Source organism: Pelmatolapia mariae, linkage group LG12 (genome assembly GCF_036321145.2).
Source record: "Pelmatolapia mariae isolate MD_Pm_ZW linkage group LG12, Pm_UMD_F_2, whole genome shotgun sequence".
In the NCBI taxonomy this organism is placed as follows: Eukaryota; Metazoa; Chordata; class Actinopteri; order Cichliformes; family Cichlidae; genus Pelmatolapia; species Pelmatolapia mariae.
Genome location: NC_086237.1, coordinates 16,294,440 through 16,310,536, shown reverse-complemented (window position 1 = coordinate 16,310,536; position 16,097 = coordinate 16,294,440). Strand labels below are relative to the sequence as shown.

Here is a 16,097-nt window from a genome sequence, read left to right as displayed (position 1 = left end):
CAATGATGCAGCAGTCTCCCTGCTCGCCCCCTCATTAGGCGTGAGAGGTGAGCGATGAGCGGAGGCAGGCCAGTAGGGCTTATTTACAAATACTAGCAGGGGTCTGGCCCCCGAGCTGCTGGGTCAGTGACGGAAGGAAGAACGACAACCTGAAAGGGGGTGTGTCTCATCGCCTCAGTCCTGACATCTCAAGGCCTGCTTTAATATGCGCCCACCACAGCTCTTTACCACAGAAGCCAGAGGCAGAAAATTACCATAAAGCAAATTTACTACCAGTGAGAACTCTTCCTGCTGCACTCCAGAACAGCAGCCAGGCTCATTTATATCCATATAACGAGCTCCAAAGCACAGAGTTACCCAGAGAGAAGGAAACGGTGGTGTTAAATAGGAAGAGGACACATCACCACCGACTGGGGTGGGGTGGGGGGGACAAGGAGAGCCGGTGTAACAAAAGCTCAAACACGCTACCCCTGTCAAGGGCACATTTATTTTTCCACAACAAAACACACAAACATGCAACAAGGTCATCACAATTCAATAAAGACCAATAGATTAAGAAGCCCTTTATAGTTAAATCAATGTCTCTGTATATCTTGCTTTTAGTTTATCTCAGTTTGTCCCGTGAACCATTTTAAATAACAATATACAGACGCCGCCTAAGATTAAACAACAAAAACAGTGACTTGGAAAGGTAATTTAAAATGGGCACTTAAATTGAAAAACTTCAGATGTTTTACATGTCGTGGAAAGAGTGGGGAAAGCAGCAAAACGCTATCGTTTCCTCATTTGTGTAAATCAAAGCCAATACAGAGGGGGGAAAAAATAAAAGATAAAAAGGGAAAATCCCTAACTAATAGGAATAAGTTTCAGAACCACAGTGCTAAACCACCAGAAAACCAGGGTGGGGTTTCTAGAGAAGCTAACATGTTTTCATATGCAAAAAACAAGAAAAACTCTGCACTGTCAATACGCTTGCTCACTGTTTGGTTAACATGCACCTCTAAGAAACGTTACTGTATCTTTAAAGTACATGAACTTAAGCTTTGTCTACGAGACTCCCACTTTCACACACATTCACACGGACGGATACAAACGTACAGCATAGCCACAGAAAAATGGTAAGGTATCATTTAGATAGAGAAGTACAGTTTGCAGTAGACACTACGAGAGTACAACTTCATATATACTTCATATGTTAGGACAAAGTAACTTCATCCCCGATCCCACCTCTAACCTCTAATGGAATAGCATGGGATGAAGAGCAATACAGCAAATGTTACATAATAGTTCTTTTTAGAGACAATCATTGAAAAAAAAAGACATCAAAAATATATGTTTTTTTTATACATAGCATGTGAACATCCTTGGATTGCAACCTCTCTGTTTAGAAACGCAGAGGCAGGCGCCCCATAAAGAAAACATCCATTGTCATTTTGAACCAAAAACAATCAGCCTTCTTCTTGCTACACGTAAATCATGTATTAGGTTTTAAAAATAGTAAATTGCATAAAAACCACCTCTTTCTTGTTTAACCGGACAAATACCAAAACCTTGATTTATACATCATTCCCACATAGATCTGTACACACCTGAAAAGTCTAAAGGGCCGGGCGTCGTTCACACAAGACCGACACGTGGAAAAGGAAAAAGCTGAAGAAGCGAACATTTGGATTTCTCTAGTGAACGAAATTTCACTTCACATGGAAAAGTTCCCTGATAGATCGGTACCATTCTCTTTTGCTGTCCCATTGTATAAAGGGTGTCACAAATGTGCGAAGGAGAAAAGTTGACGTAGGCCAAAAATGTGAATGTTTCCAGCGCCTGGGTCAAAAATCACTCAGAAATACTCTTAGTAGTTTGTTTACTATATACCATACCACAAACACAGAGCTGTGGCTAAAAGACCCTGAAAACAAATATACAGGTTTAAAATATTTAAACAGATATTAATACTTAAATCTGCAACAACTGACTTATTTGGTCTTAAGGACGGTGATTCGCTCACGATTCATTTAGAGTCATGATCCTGTCCTCCTGATGAATGAAGAGTCCGAGCGCTTTAGCTGCTAAACGCTCCACAGTGATCACAAGCGAGTTGTAGCATCTGCCATTCTTTGGGTTTTAAGAGCTTACTGTAGCTAAAAGCTACACAATGACAGCTTGTTTTACACGGGAGCAGTTTTCAGCAGGCTGAGTCACATGCATAATGAAACCTTGTTTTAAAGTAATCCAGCAGTTTCTGTTGGCATCCTGCTGTGTGCACACAACCCAGTGGTATTTTAATGCCTTAACCTTTTTTTAAAAAGTGATTACAGTGATTGTTGTGACCTATGCCTGTGATTTTGGCTTCTTGGATAGATTTTAAATCTTTTGTTTGTTACCCCTGGGTGAAGAAGAGCTCTCTTTGAAGGTTAACAACAGCTGCATTCAAGAAAATTCATGCCTGAGAAGCAAGAGCCACAAAAGTGTCCTTTTTGAAAAATGGAGAAGCTAGCTCACAGACAACACAGGCTCCACTACTCATCTAGTGAAAGTGGAATTTAACAGAATAACAAAAGATATTAAAATATATTTATAAGTTTGGGATAAACAGCTCACACCAGTTTGTGTCTTTAGCGTTGCCACACTGCAGCAGGGATGTGGCCAGCTGAAATGGGCTGATGGTGTATGCTATATGTAGATGAAACTTTGGGTAGTCCATGGATGCATATGCAATTTTTAGTAATGTGTGGCAATATTTATTAAGATTTTTCAAGATAAAAATTTGAGTAGAAGTTTCATTGAGACTGAATTATATTAAATATACTGCTCAAAAAAAGTTAAAGGAACACTTTTCAGAGTACAGAATCAAGTCAGATAAACTTCTGGGATATTGATCTGATCAGTTATGCAGCAGCGGTCGGTATTATTAACCACGTTTCACCTCTTAGGTGTCAATGAAATTAATAACAGCTGCACTAGAGGGGCAATAATGAGACAAAACAGCAACAGTTTTACAGATAAACATTTTCCCTCATCATCTTTTCTGACAGTTTTTTTCACTACTTTTCCATTAGTGGTTACATTAACCTGCAGAGGTTGCACAGGTAGTCCAGCTCCTCTGGGGTTGTGCATCAATATGTGCTACTGCCAGAAGGTTTGCTGTGTCTCCCATCACTGGCTCAGGAGTCCAGAAGTTACTCTAGGAGAGTCGGAGATGGCCTTGAAGGTCCTTAACCCATGAGCAGGACCCGTATCTGCTCCTTTGTGCAAGGAAGAACAGTTGTGCACTTCTAGAGCTGCAAAATGACCTCCAGCAGAGAGGCATGACAGGAGGCATCTACAGGAGCCTATGCTCACTGCCCAGCACTTTGGAGCCCAAATGGCATTTGCCATAGAATGCCAGAACTGGCAGGTCCATGGTGCCTGTAACACTGTTCAGCATCATCAGTTTGGTGTTGTGTCAGTGATGATCTGAGGGACGCGCTGACTTCTACAGGCCAGGCAACGACACCCTGACTGCCATCAAATGATGTGGCATCCTTTCATTCCTAACACATTATGCAGCCCATATCAGTGTAGACATCCAGCATAACTTTTTTGCCGTTGATATCTGACGTGTTTTCAGTCTTACTTTAATTTTTTTGAGCAGTGCATATTAAATTATATTTAATGTAAACATTAAATATCTTTCCTAATATCTATATGAGATCAAGACATTTGTATGAAAAGCATTTTTATAATGAATCCATGTATCTGGCTTAGACTGCAGTTGCAAACCAAACAGCTGTGATTATTTTAATTGCAGATGTAAATGGAGTCCTGACAAAAACACTGGGTATGCATATGCATGTGCAAATTCTCTTTACCAACACAGTGGCTGCGACTGAGGCATCACTGACATTTAAATGTATATTTCCACACTGCTGTGCTTTGATGCGAGGGTTAGAAGTAGCACTTTTCCACTGATGTGGTGCTAGCGCTTGATGCAGAAAGCTTTTTCATGTTTCTCTCATAATAAAATGGGACTGGTACTGGAGCCAAAAAGCAGGCACTGCCTCGCCACAACAAAATAGCTGTCAGTGGCAACGGGAGGCTCCACAGCAAGAAATTCATGGATGATTTGCAGATGTAGCCCGCAGATCCTGTCGGCTGTGATTTCCTCTTTTTCTGCCGCGCAACAGTATATAATGCAAAACTAGTTCTGAACTAGCACTGACATGGCACTGCAGGAGGGAGGGGAAGAATTTAAAGTGACGAAGGACAGAACTCTGTGTATTCTTGTGTTTGTGACTCACACCTAACTAAGAGAAACCTCTTAAGAATATTTTGTGATTTGATCTTGAACCCAGGCTGTTTTCACCTTCAGCTTGAACAAAAAATGGCTAACAACATCCGTTCCCACGTTCTGGACAAGTGTAAAAAAAAGGCCAACATGGGCCATCTTCATGCCGCTAAAGCTGCCCCACCAATAATAAAGACACATTTACTGTATTTATTTGTGTCCCACGGGGATCAACTACACAAGGTCTACATTAAGGTCATGACAGCAGAATACGCTAAGACTACTTGCAATATAAGACGTCCATAACAAGTCATACATGTTTCAGTCCCTGACATCCTGACAAATTTTTTTGCCAGATTTTATGTATTCATGTTCATGTGCCTGTGTACAGATATGTGGGACAATCTGTATATTTTCTATATAGAAGAGTATAAAAATAAATTAAACTTACACCATTGACTCAAATTGAGTTTAAATTTAAAGGTATATGACATCTGCAAATATATTTTATATATTCATATATATATAGTTAAAGCATCGCAAGCCAGTTTATAAACATCAACTTAAAAAAAGATTAAGTTGCAATTTAAGACATTTTTCTAAAAACCAAATGACTTAATCAACAAAAATGTTGCCTCAAAGTGCTATGGAAGACTATGATTAACCCCAAAATCAAGCCCGCTGCTGGGTGACCCCTTAATAAACCTGACACCAACGCTCCCGCTCGTTAAAATTGATCAGACATATTTATGGAGAATTATGCAGCTCTGGGTTATAATTTATCGCAGAGTAAATAAACATCACAAGATCTCCACCGAGGACCTTCGAAAAGTCTTTAGCTCGCGGGCACGAAGTCTAAAGGGGGGTGGGGTGGGGCGTAGGAAAAAATAGTCCCCAGCCAACAACACACTCGACCAACATTTGCATGGTTTGTAGAACGAGTGCTCCACAGCTGAGGAGGAGGCGGAAAGCGGGGGTGAACAGATACATCGGGAAGCGCCCCAACGACTCCAAAGTGAGCTCACGAAGGCGACGAGATGCTGCTCGTTTCCGAGACTCGGCTGCTCACTGTGCGGGCACTTGAGCCAAGTACAACGCCAACAAACGGCAAACAAGCTCACAAGAGACTGCAGGCGAGTGGAGAAGCTCCCCCGAAAATGGATCTCTAAGGGAAAGCTGTTGGTGTTTGAAAGACAGAGGAACGTCCATCTGTGTGTTCAGCTTCTCTCCTCAAGGACTTAAAGCCAGCTTATTAATGCCTCCGAGCACGCGATTGCACGCTCATCCCTTGTGTACGGTCAGCATGATGGATTGTGCCAGCGCCTGGGTTCGCTCCAACAGGAATAATAATAATGCAGCCTTTATATTCACAGAGGTCATCGTCATCAGCGTGTCAACTAAACAAATGAGTTAAACCTTGGAGCAGAGCTTGTTTCATCTTATTTTATGTCTCCTCTCACAGACTGTCCACAAGGTTAACCATACAACACACAATTGTTACCAAACACCAATAATCTTCTAAATCTTAAGCTCTCTGGAATCTACTTCATGCACTACAGAACATACTTCCGTACGTAGAAAATAAAATACACTGACCTATCAGAAGTGGAAAATATCAGATTAACCATAAATGACATCACCCCGGAGGCATGACCTGCTTTTTCAAAAATGCACAACCAACTTTTGTAATGAATTCACTATAAAAGTAAACTGGGGGGGAGGGAAATAGTTAATTTGGATTTCTTTGCGATTTTCTTAAATCTTCATAATACCAAGCAACAGCTGATCCGCTGACAGCTCACCCTGTCGCGTGTGTTTGCTCGACATTCATTATGCAGCGTTAGTCGGGGCCATGCATTCTGGAGTTCAGCGTTTTACAGATATGCCTGTGTACAGTTATTAGCCCCTTGTCATTTTTCTTTGAATGCCAAAAAACAGCATCAGTGTGACTCGAAAAAAGGGCTAAATACCTTTCACCTCAAGGTCCCAACATTCAGACAAGAATCTCTTTGCATCATTTACACTTTGAGAGACTTTGCCAACAGACAAAACTTGCTCAAGGCATGGATCTAGAGACAGCAGGGGGGAGGGAGATTGCCTGGGTTACACAAACCAAAAACTTTGATCAGAACCAAGCCACCCTTTCTGCAGGATATTTTTGTTTGTGGGGAGTAAAGCGTTGTCGGCCGCATGTTGCCCATCGTGCAGTGTTCCCGCTCTCTGGGAGATGGCGGGGCATGGGGGGTTTTGTTTCAGTGTACCAGTTCTGCTGGCCATCAGTCCTTTAGATTGTCCTCGCCAATCCCCTGGGCCGACAGCTCTGCCAAGACGTTGTCCAAGTAGTTGGGGTCGGGGTAGCCGTGACCGGTCAGGTTAGAGCCAAATTCCGTCTTGTGATGAATCTCGTTCCACACCACGGTGTCCGATTCGCCTGTGGTGCTGGATGTGCCAATGGTGAAGATGAGGCGTCGGTCCCAGGCCATGATCAGCAGCTTCAAGACCTGATGAGACAAGAACGAGAGGATGGTTTGCGACGGCGCTTCCACAAAAGGAAGCCCGCTGTTTCCGTCTGGGAGCTGCGTCGCAGCTTACCTTCCTGCCTTTCTCGTTGTCAGGGAGGTAGCAGTGTCGAGGGAACCCTCTGGCACTGAACTTCTTCCCAGGGTTGGGGTGCTCATTGGTCTGGTGAAAATGTCAAGAAGAAAAAACAAAAGTTACAACGCCTTCACTTGCAATTATGACTTAATTGTGTGGGAAATGTCAACAGCACCCACAGGACAAGCTTTACTGCTCACATCGCTTAAACGAGGCTTTTGTAAAATAATCAGCTGGGAACTATGTTACTTTCAATATGCAGTAATATGTTCAGTCTCTGTCAAAATAAAGTGCTTTGAAACCACTAGCATGAAATAAAAATCTTGTAGCTCATCAAAGCCAGCGTCCCATCAATTCCCTCAACCTTATCAATAAGAATAAGTTACACAGTTGCAGCAGCCTTGTTATAACAAATTACTCTTGTTTTTTGTCCCTTTTTCTATTTCCTTTTCCTGTTTATGTTTACATTTTGGTAATATTCCCAGGCTTTGGTTGCTGTAACAACACATTTGCTTTTCCCGGTCTTTTGTGTGTTCTTTGTGCCTCTATTAAGCACACTTCTTGGACAGGTTATAAGGCCCCTTTTCACTGTAACACTAATATAATACCACCTAAAAATAAAGCTGCAAGAAGCTTTGATGGAATCAGGTAGTTCAGCAGGGCACAGTCGCCATGGCAACTTGATCAGATCATGCTAAAAGCTGGCTGTAAGCAATAACAGGAAAAAAGTTCTGTGCTGCCCTCTCATGACTCATTTTTTGACAGTCTTTGGAAAGAAGTGCCGAGATGGTTAGAAAAAAAAAAAACAGGTGTGGCCAAAAGATGAAGAAACTTTAAATAAAATTAGATAAAGCAGAAACTGATATCATGGGACTCTTTAAACTCAGCTGGTTTCAGTGACTCCAGAGGTATGCTATTTTCGAATATCAGGCATATGGTTCAAAAGTTACATCAGAGGTGATCCAGAGAGAGTCATTCCACTTTTGATTAATCCCAGCGCACCGAAAATAGCTGTAATTCCCCCAAAAGGGGGAGTGTAATGTGGCCTCCAATGAATGGGAGTGACTGATTTATGCCTGCATCTAGAAATAGAAATTATATTTTAGCTTTTGCAAGTAAAATATTGATTATATCATCACACTGAAATGAGACTAATATCCTGTTTTTTCTCACAACGAAGCCAATTTTAACCATAAATCTAGCTTCCTGCTAACGTGTGCTGCCTAAAAGTGGGCAGATCGATCCAAATACAGTATCGATACCAGTATCAGGTTGATACTAGCACGATACGATCAATATGTGGTTCCTATCCTCTAAGTTCAGTATGTAGGCCACCGGATTGTTCATGTTGTTTTTGGAAATGACAAAAATGACCTCAGACATGCATTATAAAACATGTCTGAACCTCTTTGTGTTGACTGTCATGTTTATTTTATGTATAGCCTATAGCAAATGTAAGCAACAGAAGCTGACCCAAAGTGCTTTAGAGACACGCACGTTTACATTCCAGGTCTCCAACAAATCCCAGTTTCAAAATACACGAAAAGCTGAAAGATGTGTTTTTAAAAATCACAATAATTATTAATTACACATTAAAATGTGTTCATAATTTGCAAATTGATAATAATCCATCTTATAAGTCATGGCACTCTGCTCTCCCCGTCATAGGCTGCCTTTATAGGTTAAAAGTATCAGTATTTTACTTTATTTACTTTATATTGGTTCGAGTATTGTATTGCAGTATTACACGGCACTAATACTGACTGATCACGGATGAGTATACTTCTTAATGTTCATTAAAGACCAAAACAAACAGGTTTCAGCTACAAGCCATCATTAGTCCAGGTGGAGTGATTTGTCATCAGTCACAGTTAATACATAAACATAAACTATCAATACCATGACACTGATTACAGGTGTATTATGTAAATCTGCAGGAATATTGCACCATCTACTGCACATGCTGGATGAAATAGCACGCCCTGTTGGGCCTACAAATGAGATGAACCCCAAGTACGTAAATGAAATAGCGTCACACAAAGTATGATAAAAGGAGGGTGCTGGTGTTGTTATGTGTTTTACTGGAATTACAAGACTCTGGATCACAAAAAGCAGCTCAATGCTAATCCTTAATTTGAACCTTTAGCGTTTTCAACTTATAGAACACAAATCCAGTATTCTCGTCTTTGTAACAAAAGTCTGTCTCGAGTTTGTCTTTAAGGAGATCACACACGATGGCAGCTAAAGTAAAATGTCATTGGGCTTCTTTCAACTTTCTTCCTGAAGTTGCTTTTATGTTCGAAGAGGCTGATCTTTAAATCTCATTTAGTTTTCTCCACATATACATCAGCAGTGTAGTGTGGGCTTTTCAACCAGTGGATGGCATTCTTGGTTTTTACACGAAAATCTGTTTGATTTTGAACTTCTTTCTAGTGTGGGATGCAGAAATGTGTCCTTTTGATCATAGCGCTACTTGCTACTTGTGATGATCAAACACTGGGAAGAAGATCAATATTTAAAAATGTTATTGTTTTTCTCAAACTGCTCTGATGTTCACAAACATTAAGACATCTATTCATCAGCGAGTGCTGGGTTTATGGGAGGACAATCTCCTTCATCAGCACCTATTACTAAAAGGTAACTACAAAAAGTATTAGCATGGTGGACTGCAATCAGGCAGTTAGAAACTCTCTTGCTGCTCCTCTCTTTGTGCATGAAATCAAAATAGTTCATGCCATAAAGTGGCCTGTGGTGCAATCAAAATTCAATTCAAATCTAAAAACTGAACATTAACTACAACTACAACTACACAAAAAAGAAAAAAAAAATCAACACAACCAACAACAGAAATGACATTTCTCCATTCATTCTTTACTATCTTGTAGGTGCCCTCGAGACACCAAAAGCTCAGAAGGTTAGAGCGTTAGGTTCGCGACCATTTAGAACTTCCTCTGATGATGTCTGTAAACCACAGTGAGTCTTTGTCCTGCCTCCTTCTCCTAACCCCGCCTCCCACTATAGCAGATGGTTGCCCCTCTCTACGCCTGGTTCTGCTGGAGGTTACTTCCTGTTAAAGGGGAGTTTTTCTTTCCTACTGTCACCAAGGGCCGTGTGATTGTTGGGGTTTTCTCTGTATTACTGTGGGGTCTTTATTTTACAATATAAAGCACCTTGAGGCAACTGTTGTTGTGATTTGGTGCTATGTAAAATAAAACTGAACTGAATTGAAGTGAACACACCACCTACTTTGACCTATTAAAGATGTACAAGTATAAAGCCCCATATAGTGTGCCACTATTTTCATCATACAGTTTTGGGTGCTGGCATAGACTGAAAAGGCAAAAGAAGATGGACAGTATGCACAGCGTCACCACTTCCCTACTCCCCCAATTATTTTGCTATCGTCCACAGAGTACAGAGTGTAAACCTGACCATCTATCATGATCATGATGTCTAGAGTGCAGGCTGAACTGCAGGAGGGGAAAAAGACAGACCTACAGTAATGTCCCCTGGCAATAGTGTATTGTGTTGTTATGCTGATCTGAGTGGTCAGATGACCCCCAGCGCTATCCCTGGGGGCTCTATGCCTTCTCCGCTGGTGGAAAAAGGTCAGCTTATTGACTCAATTTGAGCTCATCTCAGGAGTCAGGAGAAAATACCAGCCAAAATACCACCAGCTCAGACCCGGTGAAATCCAATTGCAAATCCCAGCTGTTTAATTTTCTTATTAATGTTAATCAGTTTGATGTATAAGCTGAAAGACATATCAACTAAGGGAAGGTGGACTTGTATGCCTATATCTATAAGGACAAAAAAACATACATGTTTTCACTCTATATATTTCTTATACAACATAAGCCTTTACCATGAGAGAGAATAAAAAATTCTTAGTGATCCTTTTTGGGTCATTACTCTTAGATACTTCTTTGTCTTTGCCCTGAATCACTGCTTAATTCCTAAAAATGCTGTTTCCTCAGGATCCCGACACCTCAGCTTCCTGCGTGAGTAACTCTCCATCCAACTTAAGCGGATAAGCAGTTGTAAAAGGTCACAGATTTAGAGGCAAGAGACAGCGGATCAGGGTAGAAAGGCAGGGTGGTGGATTAGGTGAAGTGAGACAGCTCTCACCTGGATCCCAGCAGGAATATCGTAGACAATGCGGATGGTCTTTGAGTCTGGGTAGCCTGGCAAGCAGTGTGGTATGACGTGGTACTCCATCTTCCCGGGGGGCTGCGTGCCTGTTTTCTCCCCATAGATGGTTTTGCACGTTGGGCACTGAAGACTGCCATCCTGCTTTGGAGAAAAACAATGATTTGACGTTAATGACGCAATAAAATTAAACCACTTTGTTTCCAAAACCCCCAAATTAAATGGATGATTTGCAAATTTTTTTCAGCCTAAAGACAATATATCAAATGTTGAGACTGAAAAATGCCTTTTATTTGTTTCTGCCCATTTTTAATTTCAGCTCTAAATAGAACGATCCCAAACAGCAGATAGACGATGTTAGGAACTAACTGGTAAATATATTTTAATATTTAGTGGATAGAAAAACAGATATTTTTCTCAGGAGTTGTTAGTCTTTATCCCCAAGTAGTGCTGGGAAAAATACACCACTGCAGTTCTTTCTGGAGCCACAGTAGGATTTACACATCTATTATAATGTAGTACAACAGTATCACCTATCGCAGCTTAAAGAAAAATCTAAATTCAAAGAGGGGAATTTTAGAAACTGGACAAATAAAAAGTAGAATCATCTGCATAGATTGACACAGTAAAATGTAAATAAGAAGTTTGTTGTTTTTGTTACTTTTGTAATTCACACTTTTATTTAAAGGGGAAAAATGGTGTGATCACATTACACCCATATTGGCCTCCTTAGACTGGCTTTACTTCCATTTCAGGATCCAGTTTAAATGTTTATTCCTTCTTTTTAAACCTCATGGTTTGTCACGCTGTTACTTAACAGAACTTTGGAAACCCTAGACTCTTAGCTGAGCACTGACATCTACAAACGACCTGCTCTTGGATATTCCCAGATCAAGGATTTAAATTAGAGGTGATTGAGACTTTTCAGTGGTGGCTCCAAATCTTCTAAAGACCCATTTGTTCTTGCTTTCACGTCTAGTTGAGCAGAGTTCCCTGGCTTTATTATGCAAAAACAGACTTATTTACTTTGTTTTATTACATTTGTGTTGTATATTTATTGTTCATTTAGTGATTCTTGTGTATAGCGTATATTTTGTACAAACTGTACAGCATTTTGGTGAACTGAGGTATTTTAAATGCACAATAGAAACTTTGATTTGACTTGATTTTTTTGTTCTGGAGCACCAACAGTGCAGCATGGTGTTCTTTTGTTTGCATTTGCAAGCAGTAAATCTGAATTTCCTGCAAGCAAACTTCAGTGTCCAAAGTGATTTTACAAAATACTGTGCTGTCAAGACTGATCAGATGAGGCTATATAAGCTTTCCATCTGTGAGCAGCAATATCGAGGGCCATCATCTGCCAGTGCCGTGCAACCCCGTCGAGCTGTAAGACATCGCGAGTTTAGAATTTGAGCCTAGCGTGACATCATAACAGCGTCTGGCTCGCAAGCTTTTACCCACCTTATTGCCATTGTTGTACATGGCCACCAGGCATAGCAGATGGTACATGTGCCCACACTTGCCAAGTTTGCCCACCAGCTCTGGCTTGATGCCTTTGTGCTGCAGGACGCCTTCATAGCCGGATGACATGACCAGCCTCTCCATGCAGATGGTACAGTCCTGGAATAGCGGGCCAAAATACTTGAGCTGCCATTTGACATGTACATGACTGTACTCATGAAGCAACTTAAATCCTGAATATGCGCATCGATGGGTTTTATTCTCACCTCATCTGGCACCACTTTAATCTTCTCAGTGTATCTTCGCACCACATCTTCTGGGTTTTTTCCTTTTAAAAATAAGTCACAAAAGTCATGAGAACAAGCCACAGGTAAGTGTGAGTAAAGAGAAAATTGACTATTCAAAAACAAGAGAATAACATCAGATCAGTCTCAGAGACTACTCTTCCCCATGTGCCTTTCTTTTTTTTTTTTTTTACCAATAAAAGAAAGTGTGCACGTGTAAACAGTACACATGTTAGTGATGTTCAAGAGGAGGTCACCTTGAAGCTGCCACATAACACTGGCAACCCCACACTCTCATAATCCCTGTGTGCAACCAGGCTGGTATGGCTGAGAGCACACCCACAGCTTACATCCCTAATACGCTTACAGGCAACCTTTTTTCCCGCCCGAGCTTTTGTTTGTTCATTTGAGGGAGAGCCAGTGAACAGAGGCAGAGAGAGTAGTGAGGGAAGGAGACAGCTTTTGTCCCCCCAAAATCCTCAGGTATAAAGGGTATGCAGGAGGTAGAAATGTGTGAAGAGAAGGAGAGGTGGAAACAGAAAAAAGGAGGAGAAAGACAGAGAAAAACTTAATAAATTAATTAAGAATAATTTTACTTTGTTGTTATTTGACAGCTTCATTTGCTTCTCTGATTGTTCTGGGTGCAGAAAGCAAAGCATGAGAAATCAAATCAGACACAAACACATAGGTTGCATATTTGTCTGCTGCCTCAAGTAACATTCGAAAGGTCAATAATTTCTAATTACTACAGTAGAAGATTTTATTCTATTTTATTAGTAAAGGCAGTTTTGGTGTTTTTTTGGTAATAGTCAGCCCGTTCTCACTCCCGAGGCGTAACATCCCGACGATTTGTCACATTCCGTGGCGTTCCTGAGGAATGTGAAAGGTGACCTTCCGCGTTCTTATGCTACGCACCAGTTTATGGATGAAATCCAGTAGAATGACAGTCCCGCGGTAATACACGTGCCAGCCATGTATTCCAGCCCTAACACTAACCTTATCCCTAACCCTATCCCTAACCTTTACCAGCACTTTAATGACGTTAAATTGTGTTTTCCAAAGTGATTTAAGTAAAATGAACGAACACGTGAGATTGATTCCAAACGGTTCTCATGTTTCCTCATTTTTCCGATCTCGTCATTTAGGGATGTGGTGGGTGTCTGGAAGCGTAATATGTTGACGATTTGTCACCTAGCGTCAAATATTACGCTTTGGGAGTGAGAACGTGTTGTAATAGCCTGCAGCATTTGCAGCAAATTCATGACCATAAATATATGGTCATGAATTTGCGATTTTTAAAGTTTTCGCACAACTTGGCTTGATAGTAATACATTCATATAAAAGATACCTTCTAATAGCATGTTTTAAATTCTAGTTTAAGGCCAAGTGTACTTGCAAAACTAATAACTATATATTTAGTGCTAGCTAGCTATTACCAGGCAGTCTGGATATATTAGCTGTGTTAGCATTTAGCTTAGCTCTAGGCCTTACTTAAAGGTAGTCTCACATAGCTGTTAGCATAGGCTCTTGTTTTTTTTGTTTTTTTTTGTTTAAAAGCTTGATTTTGGTGAATTTGAATAAGGACCACTGTTGTAACAACAAACCTAATCGGACACTTAAATCACCATCTCTCAACTGAACAAGGAGATTTTAAAGAAGCTAAGAAAAGGCAAATTGTTTAAAGCTAAAGAAGCAGGAAAGAGAAAAAGGCCGTTATCTGGTGACGTTATAAACACAGCGGATGATGTGAGTACCTGACATTTGTTGCACTCGCTTTTGTAAAGTTTAATAATTTCTTTTATAATGAAAATAACACTATGCATTGAGGAATGCTTTTGTTTGCGCATGCTGTTCTTAGAAACAAAATCAATATCAGTAAAAACTGATACCGGCAGGTCACAGTTGGAGAAAACTGGAAAACTGGAAGGAAATTCAAACTGGTGTATCTCTAAACAAAATCTTTGTTCACAGTGATGAGATGCTTTAAGGACTGACTAAGAGGACAAGTGCAGTGCAAGGATGGAAATCCAACAGTCTGACTGTTCAATTAATACAAAAACTCCCCGGGGAGGTCTGTGGTTTCCACTGCTTGCATCGACCAGCACTTACTCAGGCCCAGAGCTCTCCAACTATACACCAGATGCCCTTTCGAACCGGCTCAGTGTAACTGTGCCTTTCATTGTGGCTTCATGTATCAATCTGAATGTAGTGTTACATTTATGAAGTTGTTATTTTACTGTATACATATATGAGCTTTTTGAAAGGTACAGGAATGCTTTTCAAACTGACTGTTAGCAAACTTGGGTGAAATCTGAGCCACTGCTAACCTTATGGAACAATTATGGATCCCTCAACAGTTTATTTGGTGGCTTATTTTGCAGTTTCAACACTCAGAAGGCTGAAACATGTCGCAAAGTTTGGCAGAACAAAGATGGTCTGTCAGTGGTTGGTAGATGTCTCTCATCTGTGCGTTTCTCATTTCTTCACTTATTATAAAACTACAAACTACAGCGCTGTTGTTCTGAATTCATTCTGTTGTTCGGTCCTGCCGTCTCACCTCTTCTTAGGTGCTTTTTCTTGGTTTTGCGGCGCATGCCGTTGATTCCTGGCACAGGTTTCATGTCGCTCTTGTTGATGGGGGGTGGGTGCAGTATAGGTTTTGGTGCTCGAGTCAGGCAAACAGGCAGACCTGCAGCGCACATCAGGATACCTGTCATACCTGACGCATGGGTAGAGCACACACACAGAGAAATAAACAAACATTACTCATCTCAGCAAAAACTATCATTTATAGCTGATTGCTAAACAGATGCTGCACAGCAGATTTGGTCTAACCTGCTAAGGCTGGGTGCACTGGTCCAGAACCAGTCAAGTTTTTAACTGGGAGTGCAGGAACCCTGTAAGAGAAAAGAAATGAAAAGTGAAGCAAAGTAGGCATAAAAATAGTAATATTATAACTACAGTGTTGTTACAGTCCCTTACTCAAAGATCTCTACAAAGAGAATTTCTCACATCACACAGATAGATGCTTCTCGCCATGCGGGTCCATTTAATACACAGTTTATAATCTGTAAATGACCCTGCGACTGCTAAAATGGACAGTAAACGGTCCCATTTGTGTACAACTGCTTGTTATGCCACAGCTGAAAAACCTGAAAGCAGCAGACAGTTCTGCTCTGCGTGGCATGAAAAACACTCAAGTTAAAATGTCAAATGTGCTTCACCACAAAGACGGAGACAACTGCAGTAGGATGAGACAGCTCGACTTGTGCAAAGCGCTGCCGCAGAGTCTGATTCAGGATGACATTTGGAGAGGTTGGAGTTAATGACAAACACAGACGACA

General features: G+C 40.9%; 1 protein-coding gene across 2 annotated transcripts in view; it reads right to left on the bottom strand.

Moving 5' to 3' along the window:
• Positions 1 to 468: 468 nt before the first annotated feature.
• The window catches only part of dtx1 (deltex 1, E3 ubiquitin ligase), a 49,799-nt gene continuing 34,170 nt past the window's right edge, over positions 469 to 16,097 (bottom strand). The window contains exons 4-10 of one of the 2 annotated variants that reach the window (XM_063489286.1): positions 15,589 to 15,650; positions 15,311 to 15,472; positions 12,736 to 12,797; positions 12,470 to 12,628; positions 10,988 to 11,149; positions 6,857 to 6,946; positions 469 to 6,765 (exon numbers count right to left, since the gene is read on the bottom strand). In XM_063489286.1, the coding sequence (XP_063345356.1) occupies positions 6,541 to 6,765; positions 6,857 to 6,946; positions 10,988 to 11,149; positions 12,470 to 12,628; positions 12,736 to 12,797; positions 15,311 to 15,472; positions 15,589 to 15,650 (922 nt within the window). In that variant the 3' untranslated portion in view covers positions 469 to 6,540. Of the gene's footprint in view, positions 6,766 to 6,856; positions 6,947 to 10,987; positions 11,153 to 12,469; positions 12,629 to 12,735; positions 12,798 to 15,310; positions 15,473 to 15,588; positions 15,651 to 16,097 lie in introns of both variants that reach the window. The other variant, XM_063489285.1, reaches the window with a different exon arrangement.